Genomic DNA, 20,942 nt, shown 5'->3' on the forward strand with positions numbered 1-20,942 from the left:
GGGCTCTGCTCCTCCGGAGCCCCCCGTCCACCCCCGGCGCATCCCCACCTCCTCGCCCACCGCCCCGGCCGGGCTAGTGCGACGGCGGGAGGGAGGGAGACGGCGGCTCGCTCGCCTGGCGCGGCGGGGAGGAGGCGAGGGAAGGAGCTGGGCTGCCCGCAGCCGCTGGGTCCCTCCCGCTCCCCCCCCGCCCCGAGCCTCCCCCGAACCGAGGAAGGGGCGCAGCGCCGACGCCCAGGGCTGCCGTCCGGCACCCGAGCTCGTTCCCGGGAGGTGAGGAAACGGGGCCCGGGGCCATCGGGCGGGGTCTTTCCCAGGCACGGCTCACCTGTCATCTGGCTTTAGGACCTTTTGGGTTTGGTGGGAAGCGAGGGTCCAAAATGTCGTCGTGAAATCAGCAGGAGGAAAACAGACGTCAGTCTTCTAACCGTCGTGCTAACTACCCTGGTACTCACAGGCTGTAATTCCAATCCAAAGGAATCAAAACCAAGTGGACGGAGCAGCTTGGGCTAGAAATGGAGAGAAAGGGCGTGGGAAGGTGGCGTCCTTTGCGGCTCCTATCGCATAGGTCTGCTTTTATTTTTAAAAAGAAGCAGAGCACGTCTTTTACACATAAACAGATTCACATTTTATTCTCTAAACGCTTACCCTTGAACAGCCACAACGTAACGTTTAAAGGGCCACAAACTGAATGTATACCCAATGTGCTCGATCGCCCTCTCTACAAAGAGAGGGAGGTGATCTTCCATTTTTAATAGGTTAAAATGATAGTGCACAAAAATGAAAGATGGGAGATTCACATTCCGATAGGAAAAAGCAACACAAGGAAATTTAAGAAAAAATGGGGCAGAGGCATTAAAATAATGTCTCTAAAGTGCTGTCAGGAGAAAGGCTGTTTTGTTTTGCACTGACAGGGATTAGATCCTAAAGTGTCAGTGGGAAAGAAGGACCAGCCAGATGAAACGCTGTTTCACTAGGCTCTCGGCATGGCACAGCACTACGTCTGCTAAGTGGTAAGAGTGGCCAAGCTGTCGGTGAGCAGCATCCTGTGTCTCTTGGGTGGTTACTACACTGACTTTGTTCCTCATTTATTTGGGAAGCTCTGGAAAGCATTCTGCATCTCGGGGGGAACATTTTCAATGCTTTTCGTGATAAAAAGAGCTATGCCTAGCCTCAATACAGAACCACAATAAAATCTGCTACTTCTGCAAATTATTTCCACTGGATGTGAATTGCACTTACAGTTACACATATAATCCTTTTCATCTCACCCACTAACTTTAAAGTTAACAATTGCCTTTTGTCTCTATCATCAACTTTGTCTAAGCCAGAACCTACAGTGCAAAGCCAGTCCAGCCTACACAATCAAAGTAGTGATAAATAAATAAAATATTTATTTAGTAGTAGTAGTGATAAATGAAATAAAGTTCACTGTACCAGAAGAGTTTGATTTGCCACCCATCAGCTCAAACTGGTAAAGAGAAACACTCCCACATCACACTGCGTGATCACACACCTGCAGTCACCCTGCCTCCAGTCAGATCAAACCTGTCTCCTCTTGTACGAACATACTAGTGGTACAGCTCTGAATATGGGTGCCTCACAGGCAAACTGGTTGATTGACTTTGCAAGGAAAAGAACCAAAGGTCATAAAGGCAGAAAGAAAAATACCTATTCTTGAGTATCAGCACTATGTATTGGCTGTACTTCAATCATTAAGAATACAATTAACAGAAAGAAACATAATATGCCAATATGCAGTTATAACTACAAGTGAGTAGACAGCAACCTGTGCCACAAGCCAGGACCTCCGTGGCCATTAAATACAGATTTCTTATCTCCATTCGTCTTCAAACAAGACCATTTCATTGGCATGGCAAAAACAGCCTAATGACTTTGATTCACATTTCAAACTACACAAGGACCAAAGAGTCGAAGCGGTATCCCAGTGCGTGACTTTTTGCAGACAGCTACACTCATTTGGCAGCTATTATCTCTCAGACCAGCTGGGCTATGTTTTTCAGGGTCTCTGGTCTGGAGCCCTTCCAGGCTGTAGCGTTTAGCTGGAATGTTTATGGCAGGAGCAGTTCAGGAAACTCCTTTCCTCAACACATAAACTTCCACTAGGGCACCAGTGCAACTGCACCGCACTGAAGAAAGGCTGAGCAAGGCAGAAAAAGAAGAAAACAGAACTGGAAAGAAGAAGGGCCAATTAATGATTGCTGAAAACTGTGGCAAACAGGAGCGCTCTTCACTGATCATGCCCTTGGTAGTTTTTCATAGAATAGTTACTTCGTTCAAAGCTAGATCAAGTATTTGCCATAAAGCACTGCAGACATACCCATTGTAATTTCCAGAAGACCCTGAAGTCCTTGTTTAGAACTATTTGATACATGATCTGTCTTCATTAATAATTTCACCTTCAAAAGAAATTTCTGTAGTCAAATCCTCACACTCCTTAATCTGAAACCTTCTCTCTAAAACTTCCTCCTGGGTGTTTTTCTACTGCATGAATTTGCGCCTTCCCTCCTAGACTCTCCTTGCTCCTTTCCGCCTTCAGTTGCTGCCAGCAGCATGCCACCCAAATGTGTGCCCAAGCAATCCTCACCTTTTTCTTGTATGTGGGCCCATTCAGGCCATTTTCAACACTTGACAGTTTTTCCTTGACAAAAGTCCTAGATCCTGTCTTCTGTCTGTGTGCTACCTGTGCTGTTGTTGTCTCAGATTTCTCTGCAACTTTTCTGATGGTCCACTTTCATTCGAGGCCAAATTTGTATTGAGAAAGGTCAGAGAGTACAACACACTATGCAGAGAGATAAGAGCCTCTTATTTCCCCAAAAGGACTCAATTCAGAACTGTTATATTGTAAAATCACTCTGACTACATCCATCTCCCTGCCCATCACCCCTCAATACACTGGTTATCTCTTCTCCTGTAAACTGAACACAAGCATTATTTCCTGCAAGAAATAAACTGCAACATGGACAGGGGCCTGGGAAGCCCACACTGTGTATTAACCTTCCTGTTAGCAGGACAGTGCTACCCAGGCAGGATACCTTTCTTTATAACACCACAGCCATCTTACCCATCCATGCCTTCAGTCTCCTTACCTATTCTTTTTACACCTCTGCTTACTCAGTTTTTCCAGTTTAAAAGACCACTTTGTTCACTGCTTTTTCAATCAGCTTCATTTTTTCCATCCAAGGAAGACTGCAAGTCCAGAAGATATCAATATCACATTTTCACCCAAGCCTAGTCTCTAAATACACTTGTTTAGCTGAATTCCAAGCAAACTTAATGTGTATTCATGGACTGGAAGCTGTTTTCCTTGTTCCTGAGACCACAGCCACAGCTCACGTGAAGCGCTGCACAGTCCTGTTGGCCCGAAGTCCTTCATACGTCTCTATACACCAGACCTTGGTCTTTAATACAAGGAAAATAAAGCCTTCTCCATCAGATCTCAGAGAGCACGTAGCAGGCAAGGATGCACTAGTCCTACGTCTGTTTTTTTGTTAGAGCCACTGACCGCGTCTTGCGTTAACCAGACAAGTTGTTCTCAACATGTTCTTGGCTCAAGCATACCTATGCGTGGGTAATTTTTCATCACACACCTACCCTTATTTGCCAATATATCACACCACCACGTCTTAAACTAAGCCTATTATTACCTAAAACTTGGGGGTGCACCTGACAGAGCGGTGAGGTGTACCTTGCACACCAGTTAGTCACCCAATTACAATTTAAGCTCCTCAGCAAAGGGCCTTTTTCACCTTTTGTTTTACTAGTGCCTAATACAATGCTGCTTTCATATGTAAATACAGTGGGGCTTTCATCCTGTTTGGGTATGGAGGCAATATATAACCTCACACATCTGAGTGGATTCTCTTTATGTCAAAACCCGACACGTAAGTCCATGTGGAGGGCAAATAAAGTATTCTACTTTTTTTTTTTTTACTCTAACTCCATTGCTTGGGGGGGAAATCTCTTCAAAAAAAAGAGGAGTGTGTAAGCACTTAAACTAACCCTGCATTTGTCACCAGAATCATAGCTTTAGTCTTTAAGTAAATGCAGAAGTTTTTCTGAATCATTAAGTACCAAATAAATGACTGAGAAAGAGGAAGAAAATACATAAAAGCCTTCATTATATGCAAAACAGATGGAGGGAAGCTGCTATGTGAAGCATCGTATTGCAAACCCAAAGTGGGAACTGAATTTCTAATGTAACCCCTATGGCTAGGTACTGGTAATGTTATCCTGAAGTAAAAGATGTGACTTCTGTCTGTTCATCTGAAACCTTAACTCAAAAAATTATTGTATTTCTGCATATCCCAAGCTGAAAACATACACATGGGAAAATCCTTATATTCTCTATGCACTCAAAACCATTACGTGGATATCTTCAAATAAACATCTTACCACAACAGGTGCCTAGATGTTACAGGAAAGTGTGTGGAACACAATGTTCTGAAGGAGCCCTCATGGATACAGTTCTAGCCCCCAAAAGTAGCTCTGAAAGAAGTTGTACAGGGTGCCAATGGCTGGGAAAACAAAATTCTTTCTCACAATCAAAAGTTTTCCCATTTCTAGAGCAAGAAACACAATCTGAAGATCTACAATGTTCACTTTTAAATTTTGTGGGTTTGAAGTGGTTTACAAATTAACTTATTGTAGCAGTATCAAAGGCAAAGAAAATCCCATGATGAATCTGCCTTTTTTTCCCCCATGATAAACAGCATAAAAAGTGCTGCAGACATCAGACGTCAGTAAGAAACTGTCTGGGAAGAGATAATTTAAAAGGGCCTCTGAAAAAAAGAAAGCAGCAGGGTGGTGTCTAGTCAAGGCATGATAAGTTAGTTAGAAAACAGACTGGATAGTGCTGATACTAGAGTATGGTAACAGCACATAAGAATCTGGGCAAATATAACCAAAAGGGTAAAATGGGAACTCCAATGTCATTGCAGAGAATGGGGAGAACAACAAACACACACAAGACATATTCAAGTTCGCTTGTACTAATGTCTTTCTATGAAAAATTAATGGTTCACCTCAAAGAAGCTGCTCTAAAGTTTTTTACTTCCATGTTACAATGAACCCTGGGTTAACTTGCTGATGCGTGTGTGCAGAGCTATCTCTGTCGGTATTATGTTTGTTTTCTCACAAACACTCTACAAATCACAAAGATTTGTCTTGTGCATATTACTTTTCTTTCCATGGTATGTGGCTCTCTTGCAGCATACCAGTTTACAAAACAAGCCCGACTGATGTTTAGTTTGGTTTTGAATGGAGCACAAAAATGAGTTTCCTATATAAAAAATCTGTCCTATGTGTCATGATTAGTAGAGAGGACTGAGTCACACTGTTCTTCCATTTTACTGTAAATTCTCAGAATTCAGTGGGGTTGCTCTTGACTTAAAAAGGCAACAAAATCAGGCCTCTCTTTTACATGATTGTTTCCCAGGAAACTTTAGGTGGTAAGTTGCTAAATAAATAGCTGTGTATCACAAGTTAATTCATGCTCTCCGCCCACCCACCCCCCTTTCTTTAATGAAAAAGGAGCATGAGTAGAAAGGCAGCCAGGACTAACAAATCATGCATGGATGGGGAGTCAGGATATCCAACTTCCCAGAATTTTTCAATTCTAATTTTCATCTCACATCTGTTTTACTTACATGGAAATCCATTTATTTAAATAATTTTGTGCCTGACTTCCACTGGTTTTTGATTCAGAATTAGTCTATTCCTCTCTAATGCCATCAGATCTAGCTGTCCACAGAACAGCGTGGAAAAAAATATTTTGCCTGTAATTCAGCATCTCCTTTTTATATTACAAAAAAGACACTTTTCTGCTTCCCAGAGACACGAGGTACTATCCAACATTTAGCACTTTGGATAGGTCAAGTACTTGTTTAAACATTCAGTACTACTGTCATTATTCTTCCCTGTTGAAGTCTGCATCTGCAAAATACCAAATAAGTAACTGAGCCAAGATCAATTCAATGATCTGTGAGAAAAAAACCTGGGCAGTAGGGTCCTGCCCTTCTTAAGAAGGCAATTACAGAAGTAGCATATAACTGGTAACAAACTACCTATCTTTTTTTTTGGCAGGGGGTTATAATACCTCTATAAAGGTACCATAAAACGAGGCCCATGCTATCTGACCAAGGTCTCTTTCCCTTCTAAACATATAGGTGCTCACAAACTTTAGACATGAAGAAGCCACTTAATCTGGTCTTCTGGCTTACATCTAGTTTATGGGGGCAGCTGGGAGCACACACAGGCCAAATTAATTTTCCTGGCTTCTGCAGCAACCCACACCTGGCCACCATCTTTTCCCAGCCCCTCGGGTGACAGACATGTTCTGGTTACAGGACAAGTGAGAGTCCCCAGGCAAGATAATAGCTGGAAGCATCCTGCCAGAACAAATTGCAGCTCATGCCCTCCTCCCTGCATGCCCTGAATTACTTCTGGAAATGACAGATGCTGAGAATGCAGAAGCCCATCTGACCAACCCTACAGCAAACCTGGAGCATACAGCGAAATAACTGCAGATCCATGGATTAGTGAAGGACAATAAGCCAAACTTTTGTGGGAATCACTGGACCTTCCACATACCCACTAAATGTTCATATTGCCCACGGGTATGCCATGTGACGGGAGAAAGACCAGGAGGTTCTGCTCTCGTATTCACAAAACCTGAGTAACTCAGTCAGCTAAAACAACCTGGCTCCCCTGTTGTGTACGAGTTCAGGTTATAAAGCAATTTCTATTCAGCTCTAATTGCACAGATTCCACAGTGGTATTTTTCATGCTGTTCCTAATCAAGATGAACTCATTGGTTTTACTGTATGCTTCATTTTGTTTTGTTTTTCAAACATGAGGAAAATATTTTCAACACTTTTGTGTTTCACAAATGGAAAACATATCCCTTCCTCCACTCTTAAGGCATTTGAAGTACCCCTTTTCTTGTCAAAACTAGACACGTCTGATTGCTGAAACTTGAAATGGAGCATGAAAATATTTTTCCGCAAGGACAAGAGCGTCCACTTGGCAAGAAAAAGAGCAGACTGTTCTCAAAAGTGATGCACTTTGGAAAACCTACAGTCTCATATACGAGAAAGGAAAATCTCGTTCCTGTGATAACCATGCCTACCAACAGAACTGGACAGGAATGTAGGTCTGGGATGGGCAAATTTTCCATTTGTAGATGAGTTGGGTTTGGAGGCTGGCCATGGTGTCCTTCCTATGTAACTCAAGTTGCTTATCCCCTCATTACAAAGCCCATTCTTCCACAGAAACAACTGAGAAGGTACGGTCTTTGTTGATGCTTTGGCACCTGCTCTTTTCACAAGGCTTGACCTAGAGAAAATCAAGCGAAGTATTTGCCAGTGCCACATTAATCCACCTCTCCAGTCTATGACCAGAAGGTTTTTTTTTACAAGTTCAAGAAGAGACACAAAAGACACTGACATGCTTCTGCCTCCGCAGCAACCAGTCCTGGCCTGTGCAAGGAAGCTGCAGTTTAATTAAACCAGTTAAAAAACTGATGCTGTTAAATTAATGCTAAGTCTGTGGGAGGATAGATGTTATTTTGCTGAAGAGTGCTTTCTACTGTTTTAACTGAAGTGGTAAGGAACAGATTTAAGCTAAATCAATATACAACGTACTTTAACTGATATGTGTCCAAAAAAAGGCATTTGCATCAACATAATGAAACAGTGCAAGATTTTCATGTAGACAAGACTCAGAAGAAAATGTAACCATATTATACTTTGGGAGTACTGTGAACATGTCCTGTTTTGCCCTTGTCTGCTGTCAACACCTCCTCCACTGCCTCCAGGGGTCTGCTCCCCACTGCCTGACAGTTTATTAACTATCTCTTCCTGTCTTATTTACCCTGAGGTACCCACTTGTTGGCAAGTCACATTTCTCTTTATCACCAAACCACCCCATTTGATGCAGCTCTCAAAACTGTAGCTTCCTGCAGTTCTGCCAAGTTAAAAGGTTGCTCTTCAGGGTAGTTTCAAGCTGATGTTCCATAGACTTTCCCTTATTTCCTCTATTTATAACAGTAATAGTTACTACAGCTTCAGAGCCAGACTGGCTGGGGTTTCCTCAGAAACCAAAAGATATTGCTTCAGGCTTCTTGTGTGTCCAATGCTGTGGAAATGTCAGGATGTGACTACTGTTTCTGGGAAGTCCATCTCTATCCAGAGGGTGACACACAGTGATTGAGCAGAAGTATAAAAACAGGCCAAAAAAAAAAAACATTTTTAGCAGCTCTGCTTTCTTAGCCTGGCATGATATCCCAGTGCCCATTCAATCAGCTTGAGCCCACTGGTTTACACTACACAGAGTAGGGAAAGTGCTTGGGAAAAGATCAGTTCTTACTGTTCTTGCTGTTCTTGGTTCCTTCCCCCAGATGCCAGCACGGTCAGGCCAAGGCTGGGATGCAGATCCTAAGGAATTTTGTCTTCCCCATTGTGCCTGAGCCACCACCACGGCTGCATCATGAGCTGCAGGGTGGCAACAGAGGGGGTCTCTGGTGATGAAGCACTAGAAAACGTACACGGTGTTGAAATCTTGATGTCCAGCCATTCTGAGGACATCAGGGTCAATACACAAAGTAGGTTAGACAGAGTTTGGTATTAGACTGGCTGAACAGAGAGCGAGCTGACACTGTTGGCAGACATTTTAACAAAAGGCTTGCTCCGATGCTGTTGAATCAATGGCAAATCTCCCAATGGAAGTAGCCTCTGGCCGCAAATGTGTAGTTAACAACCCAGTATGCTGTACAGGGCATACTGCTTTCTACGAGCTGTAGACAGCCCACAATCCCCATTGACTGCTGCAGTCAAAAACAAGCTGGAGGTGCTGAGCACAATAGAGTGCTACCGGTCATAGTAAATCCAAGCATTCTAAATTTTAGACAGTCTTACTGTTTCCCCTGGGATACACAACATGTTGTAAGTGCCCCGTTAACAGCAGGCAGAAAACAGACTTGATTGCCCTGCCACGCATAACAATGCTTAGCAGTGCAAGTTTTGCAACTTCTTTGAAAGAGAGCGGTGAGTTGAGGCAGGAAAAGCAGTCTCATTCAGTGCAAAAGACAGCAGGGAAAAGGAAATTCTTTTCTGTGCTTTTAATTTAAGGATCAGACAATTCAGAGAGTCGGTATGTTAGTGATAATTGCTAATTTCCTCTTCAAAACTCAGATTGTATCTTTTAGGTCCGTACCAGGAAATTTTCATGCCTATTTATTTATTACAAATGTAAGCCACTTTCATTTTTTCTCTTCTTATCCTTTTTAGGAAAAGAGACAGAGGAAGAGAGATTTCCACCTTCTCATTATTACAAAATCTAAGGAATGCGATACGCAATTCAATCTGAGAGATTATTGAAGAAATTCAAAAGCAGCAGTCACACACAAGTTTAACTCTGCCCCCGTGTGTGCAAACATTAAAATACATCCTCCCATCCTTTACCTGGATCCTGTTCTATTTTTGTGCAAAAAGATGTATTAGTTTATGACACTAATTGTATACGACATCCACAAACACCATGTAGTTACAGGGCACCTTTACTCTACTACACTCACATGTCTCTCTCTGCATTATGAAACTCTCCTTTATGGAGGGCACTAAAAAACAGGCCATAGAGACATGCCTGTTGCCTGTACTAATAAAACAAGGAGAAGTGAGAGTGAAAAGAAAAAACAGGCAACTCTAGAATTTTATCAAATGGATGGTCCTGTTAAGCCTGGGAAAAAATGGGTGCTTAATTTTACTTCTCACCTTTGCCACGCATGCCCTGTGTGAACTTCCCTGTCCTCCCCTGTGTCTCACTTCCCAGCCTGTGAAGCCTAGACACCATCACCTTTGTGTGTATGGGTGAAAAGGATCTACTTCTTCCTCTGTAAACTCACACGGAGGTTTCTCTAGCCATCTCACTTCATCAGCATGCAGGGTGACAAGGCTCCTGGCACCAGCCCAGGCCACCATCGCTGTCGTGGGGACACGCTGCTCCAGCCAAAAGGGCTCAGCCCTTCCTCGGCCCACGGCTGGCAGCCCGCAACCACACAGCCAGCGGCGAGGGAGCAAGAGACCTCTGTCTCATGCCCTGCGCCGGGACTCCTGTTTATCGACTCATTTTGGGACACAGCCTGCCTCTACCGATGACAAACCGAGGGGCAAAGTGCCACCGAACGAAGCAGGCTCTCCATCCGGTAGCCGATGGGGTGAACTGCAGCAGCGTGTTGCAACACCCCAGCGTGTATCACAAGCGAGATCTGCGTGAACAACCCACGGCACAGGGACAGGGTGCTGCAGGAGCTGAACCCCGCACAGTCACAAGCTGGATGGGAGCACAGCCGCCCCCAGCCCTTATCGCCGGGAGGAGGGGGCCGCAGGGCGCACCACTGCACGTTCCAGGGGGGTCATCACCTCTGTGATTTTTAATTGATTTCAGCTTTCACATTAACCTGTGTGAGTTGAGTCTACAGAGACAAAGCGCAGCCTTGTTTGCCGGATATGGGAGGACCCAGAGCACTGGCGCCGCTCCGCCATCTTCCCCTGCCCTAGCCCGCAACCCGTCACTATTAAACCAGCTGGGCAAGAGGCGGCTGCGCTGGGGCTTCCCAGATGGCGTGCAGGGCCACGGCGACCTACGTGCAGCTGAGCACCACAGCCAAGATGCCCCTCGTGGGGCTGGGCACCTGGCAGGTAACAGCTTCAGAGAAAAGCACCAGTATTGCAGAGCTGCCTGGCACAAAACATGGTTCCCCAGGTCCAGCTCTGGAGAACTGCCCTGGTGTTGGGGGCTCTGCTCTACCTGGCTGTTGGGCTGAACCTCCGTTGGAGTGGGGCTACAGATAAACGGCTGGAGACTGGCTTCAAGCCCCATGTTTAGAACTGCAAGAAATACTGCTCTTGTAAAGAAAAAAAAAACAACCAACCTGGGGCAGGGGGGTATTGCTTTCAGTAAGGTGGTTTTCCTATTTTTGTTTTGCTACGATACAGGTATTTAACATATACTGATTTGAGATTCTTAAGATTTATGCATTATTTTTAGTCTCCAGCTGGGAAAGTAACAGCTGCAGTGATGACTGCCATCGATGCTGGGTACCGCCACTTTGATTGTGCCTACAGGTACCAGAATGAGAAAGAAGTTGGGGAAGGGATCCACCAGAAAATCAAGGAAGGTGTTGTGAAATGAGAAGACCTCTTCATTGTCAGTAAGGTAAGGATCTGATGATCTTCCACCCTGGAGCAGGGGTGGGGGAATGCTTTGCCTCCAGTATTTTCACAGTAGGAAGCTTAAGTACTGGAAATAATCTTTATGCTACAGGATAAAGCAATTCATAGCATCATTCAAGTCACTCTCGATACAAGCTTACTGCTTCCCCCCATTCTGTATGGACAGTTAGGAAGGATCCACTGTGTTGGCACCCTGCTGTGGTCTGGCACTCCGCTGGGACCCAGAAGTGCTGGGCGATGGAGGCCATCTGCAGACCCATTGAGGCAGAAGAAGGGAAGCAGAAAAAGGTAGAGTGGACCACATAGCACCAAGCAAGGTAGAAACCAGAGACGCAGACGTCTGAGATCGCTCGCTGTAAAGGACTGACACAGAGGCAGAACAAGTTTGGTAATGGCACCGCACTGACTGCTAAAGCACAGCAGAGTAGACGAGCCTGGCAGTGGCCGGTGCTTGTTCCAGCAGCCGGGCTTGCAGTCCTGCCGAAGGGGTGTCTCTGCCGTGTGAGGAAGATGAGGTTCTGGGCACCTTGGGACAGTGTAATCTGCTCAGCACATGTCCCAAGGAAGGTGTGGTTGGTGGGTTCTCTTTCTCTTGCTTGTTAAGAAAAACAGGCTATTTAGCTGGATTCTGAAGTTGCTTCGTACCTTGGTAAAGGTTGGTGCCAACTACTTCTTTGTGGCTTGTGTTATATTTTCTTGGCTTTGCCTGCTAAATTTTTTACAGGAAACGTACAAATGGTCAAATCTGAAAGAAAGCTTTCTTGAGCTAAGCCATCCTCTTGCACAAAAATCTGACCTTGCAATAGGAGTTTTTTCTACAGATCTGTCTGATCATGTATACTGCCACTGCACATACTGCCTTCAGTGTCACTGGCCAGTCCCATCACAGAGCAAGGCCCATCTGAAGAGCACTAGGATGGCCTCATTCCACATCACCTTCCAAAGGAGATGGAGCATTTCTGTCCTGTGCAGGAGAGCACCAGAGAGCTTTAACCCAGGAGGTCACGGAATGCCTTGGCTTTTTGTCTCTAGCTGTGGTGCACATTTTATGACAAGCCTCTGGTGAAGGGAGCCTGCCAGAAGACTCTTGCTGACCTGAAACTGGATTACCTGGATCTCTACCTCATGCACTGGCCTCTTGGGTTCAAGGTACAGTAACAGCAGTGCCCTTGGCTTTCCCTCCTGGGAGACTTCCTCAAAACTGCCCGTAATGCTTGTAGCACTACTGCTGCAGCAGTCCTGAAAAACCATGTGTCTGTTGTGTGCACCAGCACTGGTCCAGTGCTGCTCATTCAGCTTTACCCTGGCCTCGTGAGCCAGGCTCTTGATCTCTGCCCCCGAGACCACTGCTTGCACAGCATCCTCTGCCCTTTGGAAAGTTGAAGAGGCAGACCTAGCACTAAGGTCAGGCCTCCCAGCTGCAAGCATAAGCTATGCCACTTTCCCTTTCTTTTACAAATCCAAAGCATGCTCATCTGAAAATTACCCCTTGCGGGAAGGAGGGTTGTCCTTTGCTGCCTGACAGAAATTCTTTCCTCTGCATGTTACAGAATCGCAGAGCGAAAGAAAATGCTTCTGTTTTCCATTTCTCTCTTAAATCACCAAGTACTTAATACAGTCCAGATTGAGCTGACCTTGCCTGTAGGAGCCTTAGTGTTGTTTCACAGACCTTGGATTTCAAAAGATGAGGCTTTTCGATACCGAACTTTCACAGACTATGTGTACTTCAAATGATCTATGTCAGTTTGTGCATATATATATATATACACACATACCCTTAGCCTTTCCTTTCTGCTACACCCGGATCAAAATCTCTATTCTACCTAATACTTTTGAGCTCAGCTTCATTTCATTCTCTCAATATTGTTTTGGTTAGCTTTATGTGGACAAAGCTGCCAAGTGAAACTGCATAATATTGTGGCATCTAGAAAATTCCAATCATTCAAAACACTTTGGCCATACTGTCTAGTTACAGGCTGTTCTAGTTTTCCTAATACAGCAACTTAAACCGTGAGCGTCCCCATGGGAAATCTGTTAGCAGTACCTTTTTCAGCAAGTATACTCCAGTATAAATGTGTATGTTCACAGGACCAAAGTCAATCCTCCATATAACTTTTTAAAAACAACTAAAGAAGCTATTATTCCTAAACATGCATAACAGAACAATACATGAAGTGACCCCATGTAAGACTCCAGGATATTGTTCTATGAGTACCTTGCTTTGCTGCATGCATTTTGTAGATCATCACTTCAATGGGTCCAGCAGAAATACCTGTCTTTGTTGGGATAGTAGGTGGCAAAAATGTCGTGACCTTGCATGAACTAAGAAATGACTGAAGATTTAATTTAGTTACTATGAGAATTACTTCCGTTTTCTTCACGCACTATTAGCTTTAGCTCCTTACATTCCTGTTTGGTCCTTTTACATAGCTAGCATCCCAACAGAGATTATTTCAAGCATTTTCTCTCCCAGTGACAGGCAGGAGGTGAGCTGTTTCCCAAAGATGACAAAGGCATGTCTATACCTAGCAACACTGATGTTCTACAGACATGGGAAGTAAGTTCAGCCACAGCAGAAGAGACATGTCCTCTGTCCTCATTAGTCTCTTCCATGTTTTCATTACCTTCAGCAGTCACAGAACTGTTGCCTCACGCATGCAAAAATAGCTGGAAGGAACATAAGGCAGTACAAAGTAGCTTTTCATAATGTCTATGCTTAGTCATTACCTAGTTGTTCCTATTCCCCCAAGTGACTTATTTGACTGCCTGACCCCCAGTGACCTGCACAATCACTTTCAGTGGAGCTGCAGACCAAGCTGAAGTTAGAAAAAGTTCGTTGCTCAACCATAACAACTGCACAATTGTCTTCACCACAGTTCTTGCACCCTTCTTGAATTGCTCAAATAAATTTTACAGAAATAAAGACATTTTTAGGTTGAGATCTTGCCTACGGTGTGGGGCACAGCCCTCCAGTTCTTACACAATAGTGGATTATTGAGTGTTGTTGTTCTTTTCCTCATGCAACTTGGTGTGAACTTCCACAAACTGAGGGAATGAAAATTTGGGCTTGGGTGAGACAGCACTAACGTACCAGTACCTGCTCTTCCCTCAGAGAACTTTGCAACTCTAAGTAGTTATTTTGTGCTACTCATGACAGGAAACAAGCCACATCAGGAAGAACATCTTCTTCATGATCTGTCTTGCATACCAGATGATGATTTTGCTCCACTTTGTGTTAGGCCGTGGAAGAGCTGGTGGATGCTGGTCTGGTAAAAGCCATTGGAATCTCCAACTTTAACCATGAGCAGATTGAAAGAATCTTGAACAAACCAGGACTGAAGTACAAGCCTGCAAATAACCAGGTAAACTGCTAAGTGACTGCAGGTGAATAGTTTTCAGGGATTATAAAGATCTGATTACTGTTGAATGAGGAGATGGAAAAAGGAAGAATAAAGTAGACAACAGCATGTACTCTAAATCCTGCTCTCTAGATATTTCTGAGTACACAAGGCACTTGGATACTTCCTTGGTCGTCTCGCCTTGCTGAACCACTGTTTATGAACGTTGGAGTATTTCCCTGGAAACATTCTTTCTGGAAGAATAAAGAACCTGGAGATGAGCTTTGTGAAACCCCTCCCCAGCAAAAACTGTATAAGCACTTTGTATAAAAATAGGTGTCTTCAATACTAAGAATGCATATTATCATGCAAGCCACTAGCAAATTAGGGGAAAAGGCAGCCTCTAATTGTATTAGGAGATAATCCATGGGGCACAACAATATTACAACAGTTCTGCCACTATCAGCCTCTGTGCCTTTGTGTTGGCAGATTGAATGTCATCCATACCTCACCCAGGAGAAGCTGATCAAGTACTGTCAATCCAAAGGTATTGCTGTGACAGCATACTGTCCCCTTGGCTCTCCTGACAGACCATGGTAAGATTGCTTTGTGCTTTGCAAGGGAGCTGGCATGGATTATGCTTGTAACATTGAGACTACAAGTGCACTATTAATCATTCATCTAGATACAGATCTCAGTTGCTAGGCTGGATCTTTCTATGGAGGTTTCTTGCCACTGATTTCTCTATGTAGGGCTAAGCCAGAGGATCCTTCCCTTCTGGATGACCCCAGGATCAAAGAGATTGCAGCGAAGCACAACAAAACACCAGCACAGGTAGGTAAGTGCAGTACAGTGGGTACTCCTTCCTGTAACACAGCCATTAAGGAAAACAGAGCTGCGGAGTGGGTAGAACCTCCATCCATTCCTCATGAATTCTGCACTCCTTTGATTTTTCCCTAACAATGCAGATTTTTTATAATATGGTCTGCAAGACATGCTACTATTATCTCTTTGGCCCTCAGAAAGATTCTTGACCCATCTTCACATGTCAGTTCTCCTCTCAAGTCCTCCTGCAGAGAATGTAAGCCTTGCATGGACTGCTAGAAGTCTGGGTGGGAAGAAAAGGAGTTGACTCTCCCAAAACTGAATGGGAAAGGAGGCCTTCCATGTGGGCCTCCACCACTTCTCTCTTTGCTCTCCTGGAAGCGCTACCTAGGCCAGAGGGACAGGAATTATTTGAATTGTAGCTCCACAGAAAGGGTTTATTTCTACTGAAATATACACTTGATGGCAAACAGCTGTTGGAACAGGCTCTGTCTGCTTCCTCCAGAGCAGGAGCCATCCTCTCTCTGACTTAGTTGTCTGTTCCTGCAGGTTCTCCTTTGCTTCCAGATCCAGAGAAATGTGATTGCAATTCCCAAGTCCGTCACACCACAGCGCATTGTGGAGAACCTCAAGGTGAGTGATTATGAGTGGCCTGGGTGCTGCCCTTCAGGGACGGCATAGCTTCTCCCTGCAGAGCAAGCAGTGATCCTTTCTCACCCTTCCCAAGTCCTCCTCAGACAAAAGGACTAGGCTTTTTCTTTCTTTATGCTTACCTACTACTGAGTGTTAAGCCAGGCCTGCTTTTGGAGGGGACAGGTGAACGGGTCTTATATGATATTTCCTGTTCAGTGGCTTGTGGATGAATCAGCAAGCATAGCTTAGTTGGAGCCCACACACAGTAACAGGCCAGAAAAGTCTTATATAGAATAAGCAATGTTCATAAAATAGTTCTTGTGTCCATAAAACAAGTTGTTCCTCTACTTGTTAATTCAGCGGTCCATGACTGAAAATAGACCCTCCAGTGTGGAGCTGGTCTCTCATCTTGTCTTTCTCTTGTTAGGTGTTTGACTTTGAATTGACTGAAAAGAAGATGGCAACCATTCTCAGCTTTAACAGAAACTGGAGGATCTGCGCAATGAGCATGTAAGTGACACTGCTTGTTTCCTTCCAACTCTAAAATTTTGAATATGCTTTACAGGGAATTTTGTGTCACAGTTACTAGGTAGCATGAAATTCAGTTTATTTAAAAATCATACCAACTCAAATTCCAATTGCTTTGTCCCAAAAATACTTTTTCAGGAGAGGTCTTAATAGTTTCATTTTAAAAACAAACAAAACAAAACAAAACAAAGAAAGAAAACAAACTACACTCTCATTTTGAATTCAGTTTCCAGGAAACTCTCTGTAACTTGAATTACAAAAAAAATAAGTTCTGGATGGTCATTTCATCTTTATCTGTATTAGAGAAATGAGGACACATATCTCCACATATTCTCCCTGTAATTACATGATGCAGATCTTCCCTTGGTGGCTCCTCCATGCACCCAATGCATCTCTATGTAACATTTAGGTCACCCATGAAAATAACATTGTCTCTTTGATTTCTTTCAGGTCCAAAACTCACAAGGAGTACCCTTTCCATGCAGAATACTGAAGATGCTTGTAACGTGGCCTTCACTAGACCTCTGGTGTCTCACGTGTCTCTACTCTAACTTTGAGCTGTCTATTTATCTAGTTTTCTTACTGCATCTGCCTTGCTGCTGCTAGTGAAGACATGAGATGTTTATCCCATGAAATTTGTTTGAGTTCTTTTTTTTGGAAGAAGGAAAAAGTATTTTCTACAGATCAAAATGTGGGGTGTAATAATTTTCTGCTTAATAGAAGAGAGGATTACTATTGAAGAGCCTAAGCAGAAGTGCTAAGCAGAAAATGGGGAGAGAGTTTGTACCACTGTTCAGTGATTGCCTTCAGTCTTGCATCAGCAGAAACCAGATGTTGGCAAACCCCATGCATCCACAATTTCATCAGAAGTGTCCCATATTTTAAGTAAAATTGACTTTAAAATGCAAAAACATAATTGGCTGAAAGTCTTCCATCTAGTGTAGGAAAAACCCAAAACCCTCCTAACCCAGAGACGCACAGAAAGGTCGCCTGCAGTCACCTGCACCTTGGGGACACGAATCCTCCCTGGGACAGCAAAGCCACTTGGCACTTTCTCCTGCAGGGACCAGAGGGCAGCCAGCTCTCAGAGGAGACCCACCTTGCCCCCTCCCCACCAGCCACCAGCTCCCAGCAGTGCCTGGAGTGCATTTTAGATGCCACACAACCTAGGTGTCTGCCCCTGCACAGGAGAGGCTCAGCCCCTCGGTGCTGTGCCCAAATTGCCGGCACTTAGGATATTCTCCCCAAAATTTCCACTTTCAATTCACAAAGATAATCCAAGACCATGTGTTTCTCAGCTTCCTGAAGGAAGCAGCCCACAAAGCCCTCAGCAATCTCCAGGCAGAAGTAAGACATCCGTCCTGCAAAAAAAATACACCGAGTTATTGAACCCAGTAAGGGTACACTATTTAATATGGTGTGGGAGCCAAAGATGTAGGGAAGTTCTACCACCCTTCACAACCACCCTCTTTCCCTTGGAAAGCTCCTGCTCAAACACTTGCTCTAACTCACAGCAGAGCCACCATTGTGGGCACAGTCACACAAATTCATCCAGACACTCCTTGGCTAATGGCAGCACTTACTGCCCCATCCCACCCATGCCAAAGGGCTCTCCTGCTCCCACCTGAAGGATCTCCTCTCATCCGAGGGCACATACAACAACCTACTGAAAGAAAGAAGACATCAGAGGGGTTTAGCCATATCAACTTGCTGAATCAGGCCTATGTGTCAGGGATGCGCAGACAGGAGCTGCCCGCTTAGGGTGGGCAAATTAACCTGGATCTGTCACAGAGAGTGAGAGTATATGCTCATAGTTTCGTTTCTAGAGTTTTATTTTAAGTACACAGTTTTGCCAGCTCAACAGATTAATAGCCAAATATCATAATTATCAAAGACTGAAGTCTTAAAAAAAAACCCTTGAGAAGACACAGAGATGGTGGTGGGACCTCAGAGGATGCTCCTGCCTCGATCTGAACTCAATGCAAGAAAGAGGCCAAGGTCTTAGAACTGGATTAAGCCTCTATCCTCCTGTCTGCATTCCTGCCTTAACAAGCATCTGGAAGTTAAATCACTGTACAACATTTAGCAAGATAAACATCCTATTTCAGTATACTTCTTTCCCAAAGGCCCCACCATCATCTGACAATGCCAGCTACACCTTCAGGACAGAGAAACAACTGACTGCTCCTGTTTCTTGGCATGATCTGGGGAAAGTCTTACACCAGCAGGCGCAAACGGCAAAGCAAAACACAAACCTTCTGCTCAAAATCCTCTGTTAAAAGACCAAGACATCTCTCATTCAAGAAACCATTAGGGAAAACCAAGCACCCACCTTCACAGGAGAACACGGACAGGCCACAGAGGAAGCAGCACAAAAATCTCAGAAGAAAACAAGAGGAAGGACAAATTGCATTTCTCAGCCGTGCTCTCCAAATCTCATTATCTGTCATCACACGCTCTACCCAGCTCCTTGCTGCAGGAACACAAGGCTTTGAAACCTCTCCCCAAAAAGACAGCCTCAGAAGAATGAGAACAAACGCTGCAGGGTTTTCTGCCCTTTCTTATAGGAGATCCCACCTTACTGGCCAAACAGCCAGGCTTTGCAAGCTTTCACAGGCTTGCAGAGCACAACTCTCTGATGGCACCAGTTCACCTTCGTGCTGCTTCAGTACAAAATCTGGCAGTTCCTACACCAAGACTTGAACCCACTCACCCTTGTTTCTGAATGTGACACTGCTGACGCTAACAAATCACCAGCATAGCACCACAAGCTTGAGTGCCTTGGGAATACAAAGGAGAGCAGGAGCAAACTGGCACTTCATCTGGTCTCTAGGCTCTCTTGAGAAAGTACATCACAGCCAAAGCAAAATGTGTCATTTTGCATTTTTCACTGACTTCTCTGAACAACGAACCAGTGCCCAAGAAGCTGAGCAGACTCAGAGCAGATCTATGGAGAAGGAATCCCCAAAAAGGATGAAAGATAAGCCCTGAGTTGTATAACTGTTATGTGATTCAACTGAAACACCACATCCTGCTGAGGACAGCTGATGGCACTGACACAAAACAGGGGGAAGATTAAAGAGAAAAAATAATTATCTTGTCTGCCTTCAGTTAAATGAAGCAAAAGGAGCCTGGGCATCAGCTGTGGGAGAGGCACCCAGAGAAAAATGCACCATTATACATACTCTGAACTTATGCTTGTACCTGAATCAATTCTCCGAGTAGAAGCAAACTGCAAAGCCTCCCAAGCAGCCCTGACATACCATATGGAGTACTTACAGGATCCTGCTGATAAATCAGGTTTTTTTCACTGCACTGTGACTACCTCATCACAGTGTATTTTGCCTCTCCAAAACTTCAAAGTCAGTTTCTAATGTGAAATTAAAGGTCACCTACCATTTATTTCTACACTTGTATATTTCATTCTGAAATATGGTCTGCATCTCCCTAAAGACAGAGAGACAATGTGATCATTCACTGAAAACTCACTACTCTTCTGCAGCTTCGAAAACATACTAACAAATACTTCCGTGCAACATTTAAAATCAAGTGGTTTAAACTCATTATTTTCCAAATTACTCATAAGCTCAGTTACCCCAAAGTGAAAGCTGCATTCATCCCATCTGGAGAAGGGAACAGGGTGCTCCCCACACTCACAAGCCAGCCACACAGAGGTTTCTCTAGCCATCTCACTTCATCAGCATGCAGGGTGACAAGGCTCCTGGCACCAGCCCAGGCCACCATCGCTGTCGTGGGGACACGCTGCTCCAGCCAAAAGGGCTCAGCCCTTCCTCGGCCCACGGCTGGCAGCCCGCAACCACACAGCCAGCGGCGAGGGAGCAAGAGACCTCTGTCTCATGCCCTGCGCCGGGACTCCTGTTTATCGACTCATTTTGGGACACAGCCTGCCTCTACCGATGACAAACCGAGGGGCAAAGTGCCACCGAACGAAGCAGGCTCTCCATCCGGTAGCCGATGGGGTGAACTGCAGCAGCGTGTTGCAACACCCCAGCGTGTATCACAAGCGAGATCTGCGTGAACAACCCACGGCACAGGGACAGGGTGCTGCAGGAGCTGAACCCCGCACAGTCACAAGCTGGATGGGAGCACAGCCGCCCCCAGCCCTTATCGCCGGGAGGAGGGGGCCGCAGGGCGCACCACTGCACGTTCCAGGGGGGTCATCACCTCTGTGATTTTTAATTGATTTCAGCTTTCACATTAACCTGTGTGAGTTGAGTCTACAGAGACAAAGCGCAGCCTTGTTTGCCGGATATGGGAGGACCCAGAGCACTGGCGCCGCTCCGCCATCTTCCCCTGCCCTAGCCCGCAACCCGTCACTATTAAACCAGCTGGGCAAGAGGCGGCT

At 44.8% G+C, this 20,942-nt stretch overlaps 2 protein-coding genes across 2 annotated transcripts in view; one reads left to right on the forward strand and one right to left on the reverse strand.

The window, feature by feature from the left end:
* BPGM (2,3-bisphosphoglycerate mutase) overlaps positions 1–20,942 on the reverse strand; it is a 38,594-nt gene that overhangs the window by 17,455 nt on the left and 197 nt on the right. The window lies entirely within an intron of this gene.
* Positions 10,662–17,316, forward strand: LOC104830914 (aldose reductase-like). Its single transcript, XM_010566131.1, is given in 10 exon segments — positions 10,662–10,718; positions 11,068–11,235; positions 12,285–12,401; positions 13,732–13,809; positions 14,492–14,614; positions 15,080–15,186; positions 15,343–15,424; positions 15,965–16,048; positions 16,476–16,558; positions 17,027–17,316. Coding segments are annotated over 10 exon segments (915 nt in total). The 5' UTR covers positions 10,662–10,688; the 3' UTR covers positions 17,070–17,316.

The sequence above is a fragment of the Haliaeetus leucocephalus genome, unplaced genomic scaffold, assembly GCF_000737465.1.
Source record: "Haliaeetus leucocephalus isolate CR32 unplaced genomic scaffold, Haliaeetus_leucocephalus-4.0 Scaffold206, whole genome shotgun sequence".
In the NCBI taxonomy this organism is placed as follows: Eukaryota; Metazoa; Chordata; class Aves; order Accipitriformes; family Accipitridae; genus Haliaeetus; species Haliaeetus leucocephalus.